Source organism: Bos grunniens, chromosome 5 (assembly GCF_055505025.1).
Source record: "Bos grunniens cultivar Pamir isolate PY7600 chromosome 5, Bosgru_T2T1.0, whole genome shotgun sequence".
NCBI classification, from domain to species: Eukaryota; Metazoa; Chordata; class Mammalia; order Artiodactyla; family Bovidae; genus Bos; species Bos grunniens.
The window spans coordinates 89,152,749-89,177,070 of NC_141169.1; the positions used below are offsets into that span (position 1 = coordinate 89,152,749).

The 24,322-nt window shown below is 38.9% G+C and overlaps 1 protein-coding gene and 1 long non-coding RNA gene across 2 annotated transcripts; one reads left to right on the forward strand and one right to left on the reverse strand.

Moving 5' to 3' along the window:
• Positions 1 to 2,796: 2,796 nt before the first annotated feature.
• CMAS (cytidine monophosphate N-acetylneuraminic acid synthetase) lies at positions 2,797 to 18,783 on the reverse strand. The gene is made up of 8 exons (XM_086401800.1): positions 18,449 to 18,783; positions 11,317 to 11,459; positions 11,003 to 11,158; positions 8,362 to 8,495; positions 6,520 to 6,614; positions 5,972 to 6,143; positions 4,688 to 4,841; positions 2,797 to 3,623 (listed from the first exon to the last, which is right to left on the reverse strand). The coding sequence occupies exons 1-8, from the start codon at positions 18,706 to 18,708 to the stop codon at positions 3,433 to 3,435; spliced, it is 1,305 nt and encodes a 434-aa protein (XP_086257926.1). The 5' UTR covers positions 18,709 to 18,783; the 3' UTR covers positions 2,797 to 3,432.
• LOC147372583 (uncharacterized) lies at positions 17,841 to 23,360 on the forward strand. Its single transcript, XR_015164196.1, has 2 exons — positions 17,841 to 18,053; positions 22,899 to 23,360. It is a non-coding gene; the product is annotated as an uncharacterized LOC147372583 (long non-coding RNA).
• The last annotated feature ends 962 nt before the right edge of the window (positions 23,361 to 24,322 follow it).

Genomic DNA, 24,322 nt, shown 5'->3' on the forward strand with positions numbered 1-24,322 from the left:
TAGAGAGTTCACCCATTCTTTCCTGAGCTGTTTCAAGCATACTCACCCACTCTCAAAGACATTCTTCATTTCTGTTACTATGTCTGATTGCTAGCATTTCTTTCTGATTCCCTTATCGTTTCCATTTTTCTACTGATATTATCTAGTCGTTCATGTTGTGTACATTGCCCATTGCAGCCTTTCATATTAATCATAGCTATTTAAATTGCCTGTCTGATAATACTAACATCTGTGTCACATCTGAGTCTGTATCTGATGATTGCTTTGTCTCTTCAGATTCTGCTTTTTCTCATCTTTTGGTATGCCTTGTAAAGCTAGATATGTTATTGAGTAATAGGTGCTGATACATACAGGTTTTTAGTGCGAAGATTCACGTTAATCTTGCTAGGAGTTGGGCTGTTTCTTGTAGCAAGAAGTACCAGAGACCTCAAATTTATCCAATGTCCTTGTTTTTAGTTTGGGGACTTCCTTTTTTATTGGTCCTCAGAGAACATGTGTGTCTTGTACCTTTTAAAGGTGTAATCCACTGTTATGATGCTAGCAATATGTTGGTGTGTGGCATAGGGTATGAAAGACAGAGAACATTCTAAAATCTTCAAAGTCGTGATCTTTTAGTTGGCTCTTGGGAATATTGGCTCTCTCTTGGCTTTCACAAGTGTTTGTCTCTCCTACAAGGTATATAGCTTTCTTTGTCCTGCTTTTACTTTCTTTCTGCCTGCAGCATTCACTATGTTTCCTTGATGTTATCTCCCCTGTTGACTAAGGGAGAGTTTACCCACCTTAGGTGAGACAGAAAAGTTGGAGTGGAGCAAAGTTCCTTTCTCCCTTCACAATGGCTATCAGGGCCACATGGGGATTCTTCCTGAATCCTCAGACCCGGTCTGTGATTTCCACAGGGAAAGTGTGCCCTACACCCTTCCACCCATCATGACTACAATCTCCATGACTACTCCCTCACACTGGTTCACACAACCTCCAACAAATTTCGAAATTAGTAGTTAATTGTTCATTTATGGCATCCAGCAGCTTTTGCTCCAGGCAAACCACTTCCGATTCTGGATGTTTGTCCTATCTCAGTTCTCTTGAGAGGCCTAAGAAAAGGCATTGATTTTGTTTGGCCAGTTTGTCTTATAAGGAAAGTGAAAGTGTTAGTGGCTCAGTCGTGTCTGACTGAGACCCCATGGGCTATAGCCCGCCAGGCTTCTCTGTCCATGGAATTCTCCAGGCAAGAATACTGGAGTGGATAGCCATTTCCTTCTCCAGGGCATCTTCCTGACCCAAGGATGGAACCCAGGTCACCCGCATTACAGGCAGATTCTTTACCGTCTGAGCCACCAGGGAAGTCCATCTTATAAGGAAGGGGTTGGCAACTTCTAAGTCTTTTAACATGTCAGTGCTGAACATATATTTTCTTGACTAAGATTCCCCACTACCAGGCACATGGAAAGTAGGAGTCACGATGAGGACTGAAGGTCTCCTGGTATTTGGCTTTGGGAAATGGAAATGACAGAGAAGGCAATGGCACCCCACTCCAGTACTCTTGCCTGGAAAATCCCATGGACGGAGGAGCCTGGTGGGCTGCAGTCCATGGGTCACCAGGAGTCGGACACGACTGAGCGACTTCACTTTCACGCATTGGAGAAGGAAATGGCAACCCACTCCAGTGTTCTTGCCTGGAGAATCCCAGGGACGGGGGAGCCTGGTGGGCTGCTGTCTATGGGGTCGCACAGAGTCAGACACGACTGAAGCGACTTAGCAGTAATGGAAATGAAGCGAGGACTCCAGTATAATCTATACTCACACATGGTATTTATGGGAGATATTTTGGCAGGAGTTTTTGTAGGAACAAGTAACTCATTTGGTGAATAGAAAGTAGGGTTTGGGAATAGGCTAATAGAGGCATTGTTGGAGAATTACGTAGAATAGCTTGATTGGGGTGGAGGGAATAGGAACCAAAGCTGGAAATATTACGTGTCCAGAGTACATTTGGACCAGGACATGTGTGATCACATTCTGTGGTATCCATTTTGTAAAGGGTAACAGCAAATATATAATCAATCTAGCAATAGTATTAGCTAATCTGAAAGGACACTGGGCTATAGGGTCAAGCTCAAGATTTAGTGTCTGACTAGAAGTGGAGAAACTGAAGAAGGCTGTGATGTCCCTGATAAAATGAGGCCTTTGGGAGATGAGGTACAGGTGTCTGGCCTGTAATATGAAGAATTTGAAATGCAACCAGAACTCACAATGGACATTAGACTTTAGAGTCATTAGATTTTGGAGTCATCTGCATGGAGTCTATAGCTGAAATTTTGAATAGAGATGTGGTCTTTGGGAAGAACAAGAATAGGGGTAAGAACCTTTGGGAATGTGCAAATTTAAGGGGACTGGAGAAAAGAAGTTGCTGTGGGAAAGCAAGAAAGATGGGAGTAAAGCCAGGACAAAATGTAATGGAAATTAACGTAGAACAGGATCCTTTTTTATTCTAACTTATGTCTGGCGTATAGGGGCAGTCTTTGAACTGAAGATTCACTCAGCCCTGACAGAAAAACAACTTCCTATATAGCACAGTATGAGTGGCCTGCTTCTTGCTAGAGTTTTACATGAACTCTCTTTATAGTGGAAATAGATGAAAATGTTCCACAGGAAATGGTTAGTGTTTATTAGGTAAGGGTCCACATTTATGAGCTAATGCCCCATTCTTGGAATCTAACCAGGAAGGAGAGTGATTTGTGGTGGTTGTAAAATTGTAATAACAGCCAAATATAGTATACAAAATCACCATGACCTCAGAGGTAATTGCAAATGATTTACTAGAAATCAATATTTAACCTTGACAATATACAAATTTATGCAGACATCTCTATCTGTATGTATATGCTATATGTATCCATATATGAAGTACAACAGGATGCTCTACAGATGGTATTTGGTGGCTTGTTTCTTATGCCAATTGCACTGTCAGTGTTTAAAGGAAACAGGGCAATGTTTGGTAAATCTCTTCTAAAACAAGGCAGTTTTCATCAAGTTTGTGAAATGTAATTTTATTAATAGAAGGGCATGTCTTACCAGACAAACTATCCCCAAATAAATAAAGTTTCAGTATCATTAAAAGCACACAAACACACAACTTTACAGAGTACAATACAAAGTCAATTTTGATGATGTTCTTACTTGCATTGACTAAAAATCTGAGAAAGACTGTAATCAACCAACCTCTAAATAATGATTCTGCATAAAGAGGAAAAGTAGAGCACAGTTATTTCATAGAAGGTTTCAGAGTGAGAGTCTGAGTGCTTTAAAAGGTATCAGATAGATCACAAATTAAATCACACTGTTAACATTACAGCATGGAATTGTAGTTAATCAAAAATAAAAGTTAAAATGGCTGACGAAGGCTGCAAATGTTCTTTTCCAACATAACACTACTTTCTATTTTTGGCATGAATTGATAACCTTTTCCATGAGTAGGAAAATGTGCTCTGCAAACTCTCGGAGGGCACCTCGGCCTCCACTGCTTTTGCAAATATATCCAACAGCCTTCTGGGCAGCGGCACAGGCGTCAGCAGGCACGCCGCTGAGGCCCACTTTCTTCAAGCACTCCTCATCAGACACTTCATTTCCTATCAAGTTGAAGAAACACTGGTTGAATATTTAAAGAGATAAGGAATATTCTTTCTAAATAATGCAAAGAGCAGTCAATAAACAGTTCTGGCAACTTCAGACACTGCATATAAGAATGCTACAGATTGGATGGAACAAAATGAGTTCAAGTATTTCTATGAAGAGTAAATACTTAAGGTCTAGTGTTTTTTCTTAAGCAATTCAACATAAATGCTTATCAATTAGAGGAGAGTGGAGTATCCTCTCTGTGTGCCATGCCTATCACAGGGACTAGAAATTCTACATATAAATTATAATTAGTTAAACTTTTTTATGAAGGAAAATTTCCAATAAGCAAGAACCCCAAATTTATGTGGAATAATTATTAATGTTTTGCCTTATGTATCAATATTTTTATCCATTCCCTGCCAAGTTTTTTGAAGGAAAGGGAGAAGGAATTCCCAGACAACATACTTAAGCCATAAACACTTCACCATTTCCCTATAATAAATACATTTTTAAGAAGTGACACAATGCCATCCAACTAACAAAATCAACAGTAATTCCTTACTATCATCTAATAACCTAGTACATGCTCAAATATCCTCAGCTGTCTCAAAATTGTCTTTTTATAGTTGATTTATTTGAATCAGAAATCAAAAAAGGTCCACATATTACATTTTGTTGATTTACATCTTAAGTCTCCCTTTAACAGTTCTGATTTGTATGCTGCTTGATAAATAATTTCATCACACTGACCTAACTATATTCCTCCTCCCTGCCTTGCTTTTACTCTATCTCCCTCTCTTATCTTTCCTTTGATTGGATAAATTTCAGAAACTCTCAGGACCTAAAATTCACCATTCTGAATACAACTATTACTATAATATAGACCAAATATTACTAATAAAATGTTGGTTAAGAGTGTTTATTTTTAAATTTGTTCTACCTGTACCTACTGAAATTTTTAATTATTAAATGTATGGAAATTTGAATTGTTTTCAGTGAAAGATAATAAGTATTAAAGTATCTCTTTGCATAATTATGGCTTTCCATTATTATGGCTGAAAAGAAGGATACCAACCAAGATATGCTACTTCTTTCCAGCACAGGCCCATTTCTTTTCTCCATTCATCTACAACTGCAAGTTTATCTGGCACATTGACTTCCATTTTGCAATCCAGTTTTAAGGACGAGAGGGTCTGCTTTGAACAGGCCCTTTCTGAGATTAACCTCACCTAAAAAATAAAAGGGCAAAGTGAGAAAACAGACATCACTCACAATAAAATAATACCTTTTAAATAATACAAATCACAAGTGAGTAGTCCTTTGAAGGACTAATTAAGAAAAATCAACTAACTTCTTTTAAAATGATGAAGCTTTAGCAGATTTATTTCTAGTAGTCCAATAAAGGTGAAAGACTTCTCCACAATGAAAAGTAATCTATCTACAGGCAAAAAATAAAACATATATTGTCCGTTAGCAATCTAAGATTCCCCTATAACTCATTTTATTCAGAAGAAAGTCTGTAACTTGTCTTTCGACCTGCTCAGGAACACGTATTTAAGATCTCTAATGAACTATAAAAAATCATCTTAAACTTCATTTTTGAAAAAAAAAATGAAAATACAAATAAGTATTGTTACTTTGAATTAAAATATTCAATTGTAAGAATCAGTTCAGTTCAGTTCACTCAGTCGTGTCTGACTCTTTACGACCCCATGGACTGCAGCACCTCAGGCCTCCCTGTCCATCACCAAATCCCGGAATTTATTCAAGCTCATGTCCATTGAGTTGGTGATGCCATCCAACCATCTCATCCTCTGTCATCCCCTTCTCCGGCCTTCAATCCCTCCCAGCATCAGGGTCTTTTCCAATGAGTCAGCTCTTCGCATGAGGTAGCCAAAGTATTGAAGTTTCAGCTTCAGCATCAGTCCTTCCAATGAATATTCAGTACTGATTTCCTTTAGGATGGACTGGTTGGATCTCCTTGCAGTCCAAGGGATCGCAATAAGAAGCTACATTTTTTTTAAAAAAAGATCCATCTGACATTTGCTTTCTTCTAAATGCTGACACCTATTTTCTATGAAATCTTTCTGGTTGCAAGATCCTATGGGAAATATTAGGTAGCAACTATTTAAAACAGTATGTTCACATTCATTAAATAAACAAGAAATCTATTTGTTGATAGTTTCCTAATTCTACTCACCTAAAAGTAAAAACAGCATAATTTTCTAGGCATGTCAAAGCTAAATTTGAGACACTTTAACTGATAATACTAAAAATGTAAATCTCTTATTTCAGTCACATGTACCTTGACCCTATATCACAATCATGAAAGACATTGCTATGTTCAGGGGGCACATACCTCAATACCACTTTTCTTTAATAAACTTATCCCAATAGCATCTTTTACATCATAAGATATTATTTCTTTTTGGTCTCCTGATACATAAATGTGGCCATTGGTGAGACATCCATCAATATTGCAAACAAAAAGTTTTATCTCCTTCAGTTTCTCTTTGCCAAAATAACCGTATCTAAAAGAAACCAAAACAGACCTTTGAATCCAAGTGTGAAACTAATCACTCCCTCTCATCTGGCCAACACCAATAAACTGGATAGTTCATTCCCATCCAATTATTCAAACATTACCTTTTCAAGGTACGTCACACACTTCAGGTTACAGTGCAAGAACTTTAAGTGTGGTCCAACCAAACTATGTGGTTCTGAGTTACTGAGTCAGCCATCTATAGGCATATTTTATGTATATGTCTTTCTCACGTAAGCAAGATACTACAAGAGATTTTAAGATGTTTGGAGGATCAGAAATCTGTGTCTAAAAGTGAATTTAAATGGATCTACAAAAATAATTTGTTATGGTCTAGTGCAAAGGCTATGAGGTCTTGTTTTCACCTTAATACTCTTTGTTCGGCAATAGGCCAATCAATGTCCACATCGATGTCCACACTGTGCTCGGCTCTCATCTCGTAGTACGCCATCTTCCCACCCTAAACATATTACGAGTGCCATGAGGACTGTTGTCAACACGCATTCACGCTTACCAACAAATTTATTAAAATACAGAACGATGAATTCACTGCTACAGTACTAAGAAAAATGAACAACCCAGCAGTATCAGACATACAACAAGTAATTTCTTTTGGAGGGGAGAGCTTCATATATTCCACCGTGTAAAACAAGTAAATTTAACCCTTTTCAAATTCTACCTACATAGCGCAAGTTCCCATTTTTCAGAATTCTATTTTAACATTGGACAAGGGTAGAAATAATACATATCCTCCAGGGTTCTGACCACAAGGAATTTTCTGAGAATCCCTAGTTGTATTCCCTTTGTTCTGGTAGTCTCTCCCATCAACATCCAAAAGCAGTAGTATAAATATTTTTGGAACTTCTGTTCCTATTTGCAATAGGGGTCAGAGTGGGGAGGAAAAGGAACTGTAATATCTATTGCACAGAACTGATCCCTGAGGTACAGACAGGAGTCAACAACAACTGAATGGATCACATGTGGGCAAAAGTAAGAACAATGAGCGTCATGATCCTGGGGTATGCACAGGGCAAGAGGGTTGAGGCATTTCTTATGATTGTAATTATTGCAAGGTCAAGATCAATTACTAGAAATTTACATTTTTCACAGTTGTCAGTCTCTTTACAAATCTTGTTATAATGAGGAACTTCTATTTTTCCCCACACTTAGGAAAGGGTCAAATTACAGTCTCCCTTAGCAAAGAGCACAGGGAGAGTTGTACCTATAGATGTCAAATCTAATTTTCCTGAATGCTCAAACTTAACTGAACAGTTAGCCTATGGTATACCTACTGACCAGAAGACTGGAAAATTTCTTCCCCTTAGAGAATGAGTCACATTAGAATTTTTACTATAAACAGCAGAGTTTTGGGGTTTTAAAATGCTATTTTTTGAGTAACACAAGGATCTGAATTAAAATCCTAACAATGCCATTTACAACTTGTTTTTGCTTTGAGCCAATGACTTCATTTTTCAGAGCTGCCATTTCCTCCTCTGAAACAAAACTAGGAACATGCACTTTATTTCATTATGAGATAACCTATGTAGTATTTCATATAATCAACAGTAGGTGTTGAATCAACAATACAATAACTAAAATGAATAAATAGTATATAATCATGTAAGCTCTAAAGCTGAGAGAGGCATCCAACCCACTTATTGTAAAGTGAGAGCACTTATTGTAAAAGGAGAGCACTAAGATTCAGAACAGATAAAATGATATATTCAAGGTTAAATAGTTACAGATAGAGATATTACTATAATCTGGTTTTCCTGATGCCTAGGTTGGTGCTCTTTTACCTCTACTATACTGCTGCTTTTTTTTTTTTTTTTTTTGTCTCTTTTAAAAGCAGTAAAGATTATTCAACTGTACAACCACAACTTGACAATAATACAACCATGGATTAAAAACAGAGTTTTGAATGAAACAATATGAATACCACAACATACGTAGAATACTCAATAGTTGATTTCTTATCTGAATGTTAGAATTGTAGCAGAATCCCTTGCATATTTACTGAATGTATCCCAGATCGGTTTGGGGTAAGTGTGCCAAATAAATACCTCGGATGATAAATCTTATCAGTTACTCCTTTTCCTCTAGGGGTTGATACTTTCCTTTATGAACTGTGCCATACTTTTTTCTTAGAACTCAAAGTACGTACACAAAAGGGTTTAAAAGATTTTTTGCAAAACAAGAGCACAAACCTGTAAGTAACCCATCTCTATCAAATGTCTTTTAGCAAAATAAAATGAGCCATTTTCATATAATTCTCCATCCCAGTCTTGCCGGCGAGGTCGTTTAGCTGGATTCAAATTCAGAGGCTCAGTCATTTCACGAACTAAAGGCAAAAAGCTACAATAAATCCCAGGTGCTCTGAACACTGAAATAGTTCATTCAGTAATTTTTTTTAAAAAGCAAACAAAAATAAACTCAGAACGTAGAATATTTCTGTTTCTAAATAAACAATTTAGAAGATTTTTTTAAAGGAACAAAACCTCTGATAACAACTCTCAGATGACGTATCTGATAATAATTCTGATAAATAATTCTGATGATTTATCTTAGCTCTTCAATAATAATAATAATAAGAGGAAAATAAAGTATCTTATGGAGAAATCCTGAATAATTAAGGTTTTAAGGGATTCATACATATATAACACTTTGGGAGGACATAAAAGCAACCTTAGTTGCCAAAGAACTGAACTTGTCATAAAATACTATATTCAATATATGAGCCCTTTAAATCTATTGCACACTATGTGCTTCTATAGAAATACAATGTGTGTGTTATTTATCTAATGTGGTTGAGAAACTACATTTATGGAATTACTGAAAAATGACTATTTCCTCATTAAATTATTGAACCTTACATATTGATGGGAAATGCTTATATAATGTATGATACATTCTTACCAGTAATTTAAAAAATACTAATATAAAATATATATAACAATAAATTATGTTTATTATCATTAGTAATAATGAAGGCCAAACAACACCAACATTAATTACACCATGATATAATAAATGAAGCCTTTCTATTAAAGGTCCTATAGTGTTTTTCTCCACTGAATCTTCACATGGGATTCAAAGGCTGTTCCTGAAGTCCCCGGATGACACGCTCCCATAGTATCCTTATACTTTTCTCTTTAGGCCCGAACTGTCCTAGTAAATTTGTATCTCGTACACAGTTTATAGTTATTATGTATTTAATAACATTACTGATACTTAAAATGCTGACATCATTAGACCATACACTCTGTAAGCAATAAGTCCCAGCAGTCAGATCCAAGCATGCACAGAGGAGACACCTGACAAATACATTAATACTTGCTTAATTCTAAAGTGAAAAACTTGTGACATCTGACTATGTCAGAGAGTATATATTACAGTACTGTTCTTAATGGTTGTAAAGTATTTGATTTTATAGATAATCAAGTTTTGCAGGGTATTTAAGTGGATTTTTTCTCTCCATTATTGGCATATTTCTCTATAATTTCTTTCCTAGAAATGCAACCTGGGTGGGGGGGGGGCGGTGACAGGGTCAAACCTATGTACATTTTATTAATAGCATAGTATAGTACATATTGGAATTCCCTTGCCTTTTCACTAAACTTCACAAATTTGTATTTGTCGACATGTATAGATATTTTCTAACCCTTTTTAACTTTAATAATATAAAACTTAATCATATAAAGCTCAACATTCAGTTTAACACTGGGTTTCCTTAACTTATTCAAAAGTGTGCTTTTCAAGCTTTAATTCTTCCTATATTTTATTTTTGATATTTAGTGGTGGTGGTTTAGTCACTAAGTCGTGTATGACTCTTGCGACCCCATGGACTGCAGCCTGCCAGGCTCCTCTGTCCATGGTATTCTCCAAGCAAGAATACTCGAGTGGGTTGCCATTTCCTTCTCTAGGGGATCTTCCTAACCCAGGAATTGAACCTGGGTCTCCTGCATTGCTGGCAGATTCTTTACCGACTGAGCTACAAGGGAAGCCCCTTGATATTTAGTGAATAAGTTCAAAATATTATATAAATAAAAAAATGAATTTGCTACAGAGAAGATACTCAATAATTGTTTATTGAATGAAATCAATAAACTAGTCATTGATATATTTTGTTAGTTTTGATGACATTCACATTTAGAGACTGAAAATCATTTTCTGCCTGTAACTTTATCTTCTTATCTTAATCGCTCTTCTGTGGACCATCTCCATTTTTACTGCATCTTCCTTACTATCTCCTTTAAATCAAACATAGGTTAGACACAATTGGCCCAGTTTTCCTACACTCAACAAACATCAGGACTGAATAGAAACCATACTGCCTTTCTTCGTGTATGTTTCATTTACCTATTTGTTGGTAATTCTATTCTTTTGTGACATATTTTGCTAGTTTGTCTGGAGAGAAATAAGGCTCTAACTAAATGTTACAGTACTCTTGCTGTAAGAAGTTGTGAACTTTGCGAAGCAATTCTAGATTCATTCTTGAGGTTCTCCAGAACTTTTTGGTGGAAGACTTCTATTCCCACCATTCTATATGATTCATAGGTAGAACAACACAAAAGTATCTGCTCTAGAAAAATGGCATATTTGCCTCAAAATACAAATAGAGGGTTAAAATAATCCTTTGTAAAAAGAGAATTAATTTGGTTTCCATTGTTTTGTCTCAACAATCCCAAGATTTAGAACTGATTATAAATGTTATTATCAACTACAGTGATAAAAGTCCCACGTTCTATTTTACTGCTCCCTTTTTAACTCTCCCACTCCTAAAGACTTTTTACATAAGAAAAATTAATTCTCCATAAGATGAGCTAAAATAAAAATACAACAGATTACCTCCTTTCTGAATTTCACCCCATCGAAACTGATGCCGTCTCACAACAGAGAAAACAGAATCGTATCCTTCTTCTCGAATCATTTCTGCAACTTTTTGAAGATCAGTAGGATGTAAACACGGAGAAGTAGCTTGAATATTTCCTACAATGTCAACCTCTTAAAAAGACAAGACAAATGAAAAGATCATCAAAATGAACTTCTTTGCAAGCAAGTAATACTAAGATCTAAATTCAAATGTTAAACAAGTCTTGTGAAATGAGTAACAAGTTGGAAATTACATAAAATTTTGAATAAACTATTAGTCAAATTCATACCATTGTGATAATTAAGAAATTCTATGATGGCATCTAGTGAGGTAGAACTGTCTTTTGAAGCTTCAGAACTTCTTCGATGAACTTGTGCACCAAACTGTTTGGCCACATTCTCAATTTCATCATGGTCTGTTGAAACCCATATACTGTAGAGATATTAAAAAAAAAAAAATTAAAGATAAAAAGGAGCTCTGCAACCCCCAAAATACAGCTTACATGTTAGAATAGTTTTTGTACCATCAAAATAATGTTACAGATTCAAAGCAACATAAAATTTAAAGAAAAATAAAGAATTTTCTATGGAAACCACATTTTTAACTGCTTCAATTATAAATGTGGTCCCAGATGTAATATTTATATTTATATTATATACATTTATATACATATTATTTACACAGCCCTAGATATCATTTATAAAATTAGAAAAAATTGATATTTTTAAGGCTAATGGTTTATTAAAAATACTAGTAACACTGGAAGTTCAAATCTAAAGGAAATAAAGAAGACACTATTTCTTTTTTCCCATCAAAATCCAAAACATTGTATAGTTAATATGTCTGCTGAGGGAAAAAAATGGGCGTGGCATAGCCAAATCACAAGGCTGAGTTTCAAGCTTAGTAAAGACTTATATGCCCAAAACAGTCAGACAAGCCAACTCTTTTTTGGCCGGGACGGGGGCAACTAACAATGGGTACATAAATATATGAACACAGAATCAACTGGGTGAAGCCACCAATAACAATCAAAGTCATGGAGAACATGACTTGACTGGCTCAGGAGAGCTTAGTGTAACAGCTCTATTAACCACACCTTACATAGCTGACCTTTTGCACTTTATAAGATGATGACTCACAGTAAAATATAAAAGATTATTTAGGGGATGCATACTAGTCTCTACTGAAGTTTTCTTAACCTTTATAAATTTCCATTGCTAGAAACAGAATGTTTTACTCTAGCCACAATACTTTTAGACTGACATTCCACAAAGACATCTGAATGACTTCTTCGGTATATGCACAGGCAGTTGATCCTTAACCAACACAGGTTTGAACCACGTTAATTTTTTTCAATAAATGTATGGGAAAAATTTAAGGAGATTTGCCAACAGTGTGAACAAAATTACAAACTGTGCAGCCTAGTACTATCAGAAAAAATAAAGTTAGGTGTGCCATGAATACATAAAACATATGTAGATAATTGGTTTCCCTGGTGGCTCAGATAGTAAAGAATGTGCTCACAACGCAGGAGACCTGGGTTTGATCCCTGGGTCAGGAAGATCCCCTGAAGTAGGAAATGGCAACCCACTCTAGTATGCTTGACTGGAGAATTCTGTGGACAGAGAAGCCTGGCAGGCTACAGTCCATGGGGTCGCAAAGAGTAGACACGACTGTCTTTCACTTTACTTTCATGTAGATAATACATGACAATACAACACTTTCACTTTACTTTCATGTAGATAAATAATAGTCTACCCTCACATAGGTATAAGATGACTGATACTTAATATAAAGTTAATAATGTTGTACTTTTGGCTTTTAAAAAATGGAACAACATTTCTGACACTGCATTATGAATATGACTGTAATACTGTATACCATAAAATTTTTATAATGATTCATTCATCAGTGTGTGTGGGCTAGGCTACCATGAAGCAATCATAGTGATTAAAATAGACCACCATTATTGTGTTTACTTGCTAAGTCCTGTCCAACTCTTTGTGACCCCATGGACTGTCGCCTGCCAAACAATTCTGTCCACAGGATTTCCCAGGCAAGAATATTGGAGCAGGTTGCCATTTCCTTCTCCAAGGATCTTTCTGACCCAGGGACTGAACCCTAGTCTCCAGCATTAGCAGCTGGGTTCTTTACCACTGAGCCACCAGGGAAGCCCTAGACTACCACAAAGCAATCAGATAGCTGCTTCTTTGTTATCAATGCCTGAACCATTATACCTGTAGATAAATATGAATTTCTTTTTCACAATACTTTTCATTTTTGATGTTCAGTGTTAGTAATATATATAACATCTATAGTGTTTTGTATCATATAAGACAATATTGATGTAGGTAGTGACAGATGATCCATCTTATAAACAAAGTAAAATTATGATATCTATATAGCTAAGTACAGTAAATGTATTTTGTCTTCCTTATGATTTCCTTGATAACATTTTCTTTTCTCTAGCTTACTTTACTGTAACATACTATATAATAAATATATAAAATGTGTTAATAAATAATGAAAATAAATAAAACTAAATAAGGCATAATGTGTCTCAGATATAGAGAACTAGTGGTTACCAGTGGGGAGAGAGAAAGGGGGAGGGCCAATATAGGGGTGAGTGAGTGAGAGAGAGAAGTCACTCAGTCGTGTCCAACTCTTTGCGAACCCATGGACTATAGCCTAACCAGGTTCCTCTGTCCATAGGATTTTCCAGGTAAGAATACTGGACTGGGTTGCCATTTCCTTCTCCAGGAGATCTTCCCAACCCAGGGAATGAACCCAGGTCTCCCGCCTTGCAGGCAGATGCTTTACCGTCTAAGCCACCAGGGAATACAGGGGTAGAGAGAAAAAAATGAGATTACATGAAATCATGTGTGTAAAACTTTTGAAAAATGTAAAGCACTACAGAATTTAAAGAATTTTTCCTTCAATTAAAAAAAAATGTAAAAAGTAGGATGCTCAGTTGTGTCTGACTCTTTACAACCCCATGAACTGTAGCCTGCCAGGCTCCGCTATCCGTGGAATTCTCCAGGCAAGAATACTGGAGTGGGTAGCCATGCCCTTCTCCAGGGGATATTCCCTTCTCCGGGGGATCTTCCCAACCCTGGGATCAAACCCAGGTCTCCTCCATTGCTGGCAGATTCTTTATCATCTGAGCCATCAGGAAAGCCCTAAATTTAAAAAAAAAATGTGTTTATGATATTAGGAAGGCTTTGGTCAACAGTAGGCTACTAGTAGTTAAGTTCTGGGAGATCAAAAGCTGATCTGGGACTTCTGACTGCCCTGGCTGAGGAGGGGAGCTGGCACCCCAATTCTCATATTTTTTAAGGGTCAACTGTATTTTTCACCCCTTTCATTCAACATCTACTGAATGAAAGAGAAACTTCATGTTTCAAACATCTATGCTCAATTGTCAAGAGTGAAAAGAAAGAAACTAAAGAAAGATTTCTAACAGCTCTAGATTTAAGAAATTCCCTTTACTATTGGCAGAAGGAAGATTTAAATCTAAAGATAAAGTCAATAAACCCCCACCCTGCCCCCTAATTTTTTTCAGAGGAAGCCTAATAAACAAGATGAGCTACTGGCTAGAAGTCAAGTGTGTCATATCTACTCGTGTCATTCTGCAAAAGGCAGAACACAGAAGCCCTCATTTCCCTCCACTGCAAAATATAAAAGTTTTGGGATAAGTTTTTTACTGGAAAATGTCACAAAGGTATACAACAAACTGAAATACCAATTAAAACTCAGTAAATTTTTTAAAGAGAGGATAAAAGGAGGGTGGTGATGATAACAAAGTAAAAAGCAAACAGTAAAAGAGAGCAATCTTTTGACATCTAGTTAAATCACTAACTGAAATAAATTACTGAAGCCGTTTACTTTAATATCCTGATCTTTACTGTAATAAACATTCAACACCTCAGGATTCAGTGATCTTTTGGAAATGCTTAAACAGTAAATAAAAACAGAGGTTTGCCTATGTTTCTTCTTTCATTATTCATTGATTCCTTCTTTCATGATATGGAAATGACTCTTGACTGTGTAGTCTGTTTCAGGCCCTTCTCTGGACACCAGGGATACAAAATCCATTGACATGAGAAATTCTCAACCTATTAGTAGAAACAGAGAATGGCCAGGAAGCAATAACTGACCTTTCTATAACGCTTTACTTTTTACAAAGTATTTTTATAGTGCCTGCTACATAACAGGTGCTCAATATATACTTGCTGAATGAATGAAACAGTAAACGGTTAAGAGCATGGACTCTGAAGGAAGGACTTCAAGTCTCGGCTCTACCACAAGCTAGTAGTATGACCCAAGGCCAAATCTCCCTAAGCCTAAATTTTCACTAAAACAGAGGTGACAATGACAGCAATTACCAAATATGGGTGTTATGACAAATCAATATAAACCACAATATAAAATAAATGTTTAGTAAGTAATAGCTATTGAAAATAATAGGAATGGTGATAAAGGAACAGTTGACAGTCTCATTTAATCCTTACACTAGCTCTGTTTGAAGGAAAACTGAAGTTTTGCTTTCAGACCTTCAAAGGTTCAAACGTTTAATTTATATGTATTATGTAAGGCAATGGCACTATGAATATGAAAACAGCATCCTACATGTACACTTAAAATACAATAGTCATTATTTATTACATCATCATAAGGAAGTCAATCATTTCCACTCAGCTAAGGGGCACCATTACATTAGCAAGTGCAAGAGAAAAGGATGAGCAAATGAACAAACAGACCTTTTTAATAAAATTTAAAATCAAGTATAAAGTAAACATCAAAGTGGAATGCCAATGGCTTTAGCCTCAAATGAAGTCATACTCCATCTAACAGGATGAACAGGAGTATCAACCATGATCCCTGTAACAGACACTTCAAATCAGAAACTGCCATTTCAAGGACAACACAGCCCAGGCCTTTCATTAATCATAAACCCATACCCTAAAAGTGAAACCAACACTTACGTTTATTTTTCACAAGTATATTAGGCAACATGTAAAAAAAATCGATGTACTCTAAGCTTTACTTACACAGCATTCAACTAGTGTTGAAAACCAAGCTCTTACAAACTCAGCTCTCACAATCACTTTTTACTAAATGAAAATAATATCTCAGCATTTTTTCTTGACTGTTAACTATGTAAGTTAACGGGCAAAGTTAGCAACCTTGAAAGTATTGTTAGCTTTGATTCTAAGCAGGCTAGAAACTCAATTAAGTCAAAATGATTTTGGACAAAGTAATCTCCAGGCCTGAAAAACAAATCGCATGAGCTACAGTTTTCTCCAATTCCTTCACAGGGTAGATAAGATTTTTTTGAAGAAAGTAGGTGAGAAGCAGGAAGGCTGCTCCATCCAAACTGACTGCAGCTTCAGAATAAGTCAATTAAATTCAAACCTACCTCTTTGGGGTGGTAGATTAGACCTCAAAGGGAAGAGAATGAATGGATAATTACAAGCTTCCTAAATTAACTGTTGAAGGAGGGTGTATAGGGGCTATCTGCCAGAAAGAAGGTAAATCCTCCTGGCAGCATTAAGCACTCCTTTTATGGGGCTGGAATCATCCTAAGAACTAGGCCTTTAAGCCGTTAGAAACCATGATGGAGTTTGGTTGACCACAGAGGCTTGGATAGAGTTGTTATGTGTAGAAAGTTTTGCAGTTTTCAGCAAAACCACCCCCATACCATAAAAGGGAGAGCCTTTTTGGCTCTTTCCTTTCTAGAGGAACCAAGAAATAGAGGATTATGGTGATCAAACGTATCATCCCCTTACTTTTTCTTAAAAATATGAATTACTACCTGATACAGTACACTATATATTAACTATCTTCTCCCTATTATAATGCCAGCTCCATCTATGGATGGACCCTATTGCTAAACTCCTGGTTAAGGACACATAACAGTGCCTGTCACATAGTAGGTAGTCAATAAATATTTGCAGAATGAATGAATCATTTTTGCTCTTAAATTTGTATCTCAAACACGCCCTACCTTTTTTTAGGTTAAGCCAGTTTGAAAGGGTCTTCTGACATATGCAATAGGAGTTGTAAAGGAGTTCTGTTTTCAATCTATTAAGAATGTGATTTTGATCTCTGGTTTATATCACAGAAATACGGTTTTACTACTTCACTACTAACTTGGATGCACCTTCTCTCTGTCCTTTTTTGTTTTCCAGTGTGTACCTTTTGTGAGGAGGTAAAAATGTCCCAAAGTCTGTGAGTCTCACAGGGAAAGAACCATGTCACATTCATCTTGTAATACCCTTGGATGTGTATGGCAGAAACTCAGTGTTTACCGAATTGAACTAAATCCCCAACTCTTTCCCTATCTCTCCTCTGCACACTTCCTGTTACATTACTGTTATTAATATCTTCTGCGTGCAGGCACCTATTCACCCAGCACCACCCAAGACTTCCTTTGGATAAAAACATCAAGAAAATTAGTAAATTTATACTATTTTGGTATCTCCTTTGTAAACACGTTCGATTAAATGAAAATCATTTGTCCATATATTAATGTATGTAATTAATATGCTCCAGAGACAGCCATCTCTTTAAAAACCAAAACTCGACAATCAAAAGGTGAAGATAATTTACTTTTCACGGGGAACAAATTCAAGCACAATTAGGCTGAAATTACCATGTGTAAATTCATTCTTGGCACAGAGTGCCTCCTCCCTTTTATGAATGACATAACTCCTGACTAACATGGCATATGGCCATGACTCTTAAATGATGCACAATTAAAACCGTCCTTAGGGCAAACGAGGTTCCAAAGGTATGCTCAAATCATTTAGAAGCATTTCATCGAACAGCCCCGCGGTACGCTGTCCCACTATCTCGCACCCAGGTACAAATGTGGGCAGCTTTCTAGATTGTGCTGACTCACAACAGGCTTAGAGTATTTTCCAAAGGTCAGGAAAGGATCTCCAAGCTGAGCTGGAAATGAGAAAAGCCTTGACACCCCACTCCATTTATGAACCTGACGCCTCCTTAATCGATCAGCACCAGGTGGGTAGCAGACGCTGAGCAACAGGGGAAAGCTAGTGGCCTCCGTCTAAAGGAGTTAATTATCGCAGATGTTTCACAAGGGTGGCCTCCTTGCCTTTACCCTGTGAGGTCAACCTGGGCAGCGCAGACTTTTGAAAAGAGGAAATCTCCCCTTTTACGGGTGTCATTCTCAAGGGCTGGGGCAGGAACTGTCCCAAGTTCATGGCTATTAGCAGTTACGGAACAAGGAAGAAACTGGAGCCCTGCCTCCCCCGCGGGCAGCCGGGGCCCAGGCACCCCGGATCTTGTGCACCCCTTCCGGGGGCCGCTACCACGGGGCCCTGGCCCCTCCGGCGGCCCGGCTCCCCCTCTCGACCCCCGCCCAGGCCGCGCCGCCCACTCTCGCACATGCGCACCTCTGGAAGACCCCCGAGTCCAGGGCCGCACGCAGGACCCAGCCAATGAGCGGGACCCCCGCCAGGTGCTTAATGTTCTTCAGGGGGATGCCCTTGCTGCCGCCCCGGGCCAGGATGAGGGCCGCCATATGCGGGGGCTTCTCCACCCCTCGGCCCTGGCCGCCTCGGGAGTTGCGCTGTAGCTTCGGCGGCCGGCCCCGAGAGGGTCGCCCCCGCGGGTTGGAGACGGAGGTGGCGGCCCCCTTCTCCACCGAGTCCATCTTCCTCCCACGCCTTCTCCCCAGCTTCTCCACATCCGGGAGCTCTTGTCTCGCCACCTCAGCTCGGCGCCGCCCGATCTCCCCGCCCGACTGCCCGCGGGGGTGGCTGTTCCCGGCCCCGCCCACCTCCGATCCCGCACCCTCGCGGGGCACGCCGGGAGTTGTAGTCCGCGGGTCGCTCGCAGGGCCAGTAGGCTCCGCCTTCGAGACCCCCAAGCCAAAGTCCGGCACGGAGAGCCTGGTCCTGACTGGAAGGAAGTGCAGCTTCTGCGGAGCTTGATATTGTATGGAGATTAATAAAATAGGCAACACGGGCAACAAATAGTTCTTCTGCTGAAGAATTTCCCCATTAGAAATTGTAGTGGGTTTCCCACATCACACCCTGATGCACCCTAACTCGAAACAATTTTCATTTAAAAATTTAAGTGTCTGTTTTTCGGCTGTGCTACCTACTCCTTGTTTCTAAGAGATGATCTCATTCGAATGTCCTCCAGGCCCTTTAAATTCAACATTTTAAAAACAGCTCTCCCTATGGGCTCAAACTGCTTCCATCTTTGCATTTTCTTTTTCTTTCTTTTTTTCCAATTGGGATATAATTGACATGTAACGTGTTCGTTTCAGGTGTCCAATGTAGTGATTCTGAGTTTGTGTATAGTGAGATATGATCACTACAATGTGAAAATGTCTGTCTGCATATTCTATCAACATCACCATCCACCTAGGTGGAAAAACTTGGAAGTCAACCTTGCTTAGTCCCTTCTAAGTCCAACAGACATCTGTGTGGTTTTGTTTGTTTGTTTTTGGACTACTGAAATCTTTTCCTTTCGGGTATTGTTAGCTCTCTTACCTGGTGGGCATTTCACACAAATCTTCAGCAGTGTTGCAGTGAATGTATGACCCAGGCTGATCAAAGTACCTCATCTTCCTGAGAACAGTTGTGGCCGGGAGACAGGAAAATGATCAAGCAGATCCCCCTCAAGTCCTTTCCAGAGACTCTGGGAAAGAAAGGATCTTTTTCTTGCTGAATATTTGGGTGCTAAGGACCCTCTAAACCTGAATCCTCAGGGGAGGATGAGGGAAGGGGGATGAGGAGAGTTTCTGATCTGAAATTGGGAGGCTTTTGTTCACATGGAGCAAAGCAAGGTCAAGCCACACAGGGAGAAGGGAAAAGCTCTTGAGCCAGCCGAAAGATTCAAAGGTGCATACAGACACACACACACACACTCATGTACACGCACACATATATCTTTTTTGTGTGATTTTTTAGAAAGAAATCTCCTACCTAACATACATTTTGCATTTTTCCACTTTTGCAAGCCTGTATCTGGAAGTAGAGAGTCTGCTTGTCTGTCCTAGGTGGAGGCTAGTCCACCCAGAATGAATGAAAGGTGGTGGTATTGCCTTTCCTTCTCCAGGAGTGACAGAAGGTCTGTGTGCTTCCCAGGTCTTGGCCCTTTCTGAAGGAGACAGAGTAAGCCTGTAGTGTTTTGAGTTCCAGACAGTCACTGGAAACTTCACATCTCATCTTTTTCCCTGTGAAGTAGCCCAGCCCTTCTAGGGTCTGGTTCTGGGAGAAGGTGCTGGATATGGGGAAGGATGACTATAAACAGATATCAATGCAGGGCCTGGAGAAGGGGCCAGGCCCCAGGAACCATCCTAGCACTACAGGCCACATGGTCATTTTGCCCTCAATGCACTGTCTCTTTGAATGGGACCTTCCCGGTTATTATGCTGAGAAACAGCAACACTGATTTTTTTGGCAACCATGTGAGGTTACCATGTGAAGTTAATGCTCACATGGTACTACTGCTTCTGACACGCAAAACCTCTTTTTCCTTCTCCACTCCAATAATGACCTTAGTTCCCACCGATAAGAAAGTTGCCATGCTCCACGGGCATTCCCTAGAGGCCTGTAAACCCTAGTGGACCATGGACATCTGAGTAGTTTAACTCCTCTGGCACGCTGGTGTCCTCCACACAGTGGCACCATTGTTTCTTATCAAAGGAGATTACTGCAATTTGCGTTAAAGCTATGAGACTGTGGACTCCTCCAGGAAAGGGACAGTTCCTTCTTTGTAATTGCATCTGCAACAGCGTGTGGTTTGCAGTATCTGCTTGGTATAGGCAGTGAACTCCATCTCATGTTACTTTTCCAGTCTTTGCCCACACATACTTTTGTATCCCTTTGCAGTCTTACGATAATAAAGCACCTTGTATTCTTTGCATTTTTACAGGGAGGTTTTGGTTAGACCTGACAGCTAGTTGATTCCTAATCTTGAGAAAGAAAGAGAGAAGTTCAGGAGGGGGTAGTCAAAGTGGAAGGTGATTATCTAGTTCACTATATGACAGTTTGATAATTTGTTTTCAATAAAATTAAGACCATATCATTTAATATATTTTTCTTGTGTATGGTCTATGGGCATAAAGTTTCGGGATCCCCTGGAGAAGGAAACGGCAACTCACTCCAGTATTCTTGCCTGGAAAATTCCATGGTCGGAGGAGCCTGGTGGGCTACAGTTCGTGGTATCACAGAGTCAGTTAAGACTGAGCACACACACAAACAAGATTGATAAATTCTAGCAATCTGCTGTACAACGTTGTATAACCTATAGTCAACAATCATGTATTGCACACTTAAAATTTAAGATGGCAGATGTATTCATAACACAATAAATGGAATTTTGAAAAAAGAGAAGGATAATGATTGTGCCAAGAAGAGGAAATGTTAGCTTGTCTTTGGGTTACTCTGAAGGAGTTAAAAATAAACTGCTCTCAAATCGAATATTCAGACTTGTCCTTTCTTTAAAGATGAGCGTGAAGTATATTGCTGCCAAAGAATAATTCATTTGTATTTATAGTGAAAGAACATATATTTGTAGTGCCTCTTGTTTTGTGATTCTGTATGTGAACAAACTCAACACACAGAGAAGTCATTTAATTCATTGATTTGCTGGCATTTATTGCATTCCAGAAGCCAGGCCTTGCGCGACACTTCAAGAATGCCAAAGCAACATGGCCAAGACACAGAACCTAGCGTTTTGATGGGGAAATAGGCAGACCTCAGTAGAGTGCAGTTTGTGCTTTGATAGAAATGCATGTGCTGGGGTAGGCAAAGAACAAGGGAGAAGTATTTAGACTAGAGTGAGTTTTTGTTGGCTAAGATGACTCGTGCAATACTGTTTAAGTGTAAGAATCTCTTCTAGGCTGAAGGAATAGTATTGGAGAAGTCATAGAAGAGCAAAACAGCTTCCCAATGAGAAACTGGGAAACTAGAAGTAGTTCACTATAATTTGAGCATATGACACAGGTGGGTTTGTGATAAAAGATGATAAGCTGCTGCTGCTGCTAAGTCACTTCAGTCGTGTCTGACTCTGTGTGACCCCATAGACGGTAGCCCACCAGGCTCCCCTGTCCCTGGGATTCTCCAGGCAAGAACACTAGAGTGGGTTGCCATTTCCTGAAGGGATCATATGGGCCAGATAACAGCACAAAAAGCTGTTAGGGGCCAGACCTTGTGGACATTATGAACATAAGACTCACTCCATTCTTTCAACAAATCATTACTGCATAACTACTGTGTGCCGGGTACATCGCCAGGCCCTGGAAATAGATGGAAGGTGCTGGAAAGTGCTCAATTTCTTGTATTGAGTGTATCCTAGAAGTATCGTGAATAGGATTTGTGTATCCTAGAAGTATAGTGTATCCTAGAAGTATAGTGAATAGGATTTGCTGACAGGTCAAATGAGGGGCGTGAGAGAAGAAGGAAGACAAAAGTGGTGGCAGGGTCTTTGGCCTCTGAGCATTAGCATTCTTTAATGTTGGTGAATCTCACCATCAAGTGGGTAGGAATGAAGCCACACCAAAGTCTGGATCTAGGGATCAGTCAGTCTCTGGTGATGTAAACGAGTCCCAACTCTGCAGAAAGTGCCCTACCCTTAGTATTTCTGGGAGTCCTTAAGAGTGTCTTACATGTGCCCATGAAAATTAAAGTCCTGGCTGTGACTTACAGTGACTGCAGTTGCTAGAGACCCACAGACTTACTTCTCTCTCTCGAGCTACAGCTAAGACTTTCTTACTGGTTTTTTAACACATGGATTTTTTTTTTTTTTTTTTGAGTTGTAAATACTATATGTCTCTGTGTATGTGTATGCTGTTGTTTAGTTGCTCAGTCCAGCTCTTTGTAACCCTAGGTACTGAAGCCCTCTGGGCTCCTCTGTCCATGGGATTGTGCAGACAAGAATACTGGAGTGGGTTGCCATTTCCTTCTCCAGGGCATCTTCCCGATCCAGGGATTGAACCTGCATCTTCTACATTGGCAGGCAGATTCCTTACTGCTGGGCTACCAGGGAAGCTGGGACATAAATATAACAATATAAAATTGTATTGTATATAAAATTTTATATTCTTTTGTTGTTTGTATCATTACAGTATAAAGTCTTTAAACTTTCTGTTAGAAGTTATTTAAAATTACTTTCAATGAACAGACCATACTTTATTTAGCAATTCCTTATTGTTGGACATTTTTATGTAAGGTAATAATCCCTAAGAAATTTGTGTATAAATTTGTAATGATGTAGGCAATAGTTTCTGGAATAGATTTCTATAAATGAAATTACCCAATTAAAATGTATCTTCGTTTGAATCCAAATTAAGATTCAGTGCTTTATCTGGGTAGGTTGGCCACATTACTATTCATGTATAAGTTATCTCTTGCCACACAATAAATTACCTTAAAACTTAGCAGCTTAAATGAACAGACATTTCTATTTCACAGTTTCTGAGGCTCAATTCAGTTCAGTTCAGTCGCTCAGTTGTGTCCGACTCTTTACGACCCCATGAATCGCAGCACGCCAGGCCTCCCTGTCCATCACCAACTCCCGGAGTTCACTCACGTCCATCGAGTCAGAGATGCCATCCAGCCATCTCATCCTCTGTTGTCCCCTTCTCCTCCTGCCCCCAATCCCTCCAAGCATCAGAGTCTTTTCCAATGAGTCAACTCTTCGCATGAGGTGGCCAAAGTACTGGAGTTTCAGCTTCAGCATCATTCCTTCCAAAGAAATCCCAGGGCTGATCTCCTTCAGAATGGACTGGTTGGATCTCCTTGCAGTCCAAGGGACTCTCAAGAGTCTTCTCCAACACCACAGTTCAAAAGCATCAATTCTTCAGCGTTCAGCCTTCTTCACAGTCCAACTCTCACATCCATACATGACCACAGGAAAAACCATAGCCTTGACTAGACGGACCTTTGTTGGCAAAGTAATGTCTCTGCTTTTCAATATGCTATCTAGGTTGATCATAACTTTTCTTCCAAGGAGTAAGAGTCTTTTCATCTCATGGCTGCAGTCAGCATCTGCAGTGATTTTGGAGCCCCCAAAAATAAAGTCTGACACTGTTTCCACTGTTTCCCCATCTATTTCCCATGAAGTGATGGGACCGGATGCCATGATCTTCGTTTTCTAAATGTTGAGCTTTAAGCCAACTTTTTCACTCTCCACTTTCACTTTCATCAAGAGCCTTTTTAGTTCCTCTTCACTTTCTGTCATAAGGGTGGTGTCATCTGTATATCTGCCATTGCGGGAGACTTAAGGGAGACATAAGAGAGGCTGGTTCGATT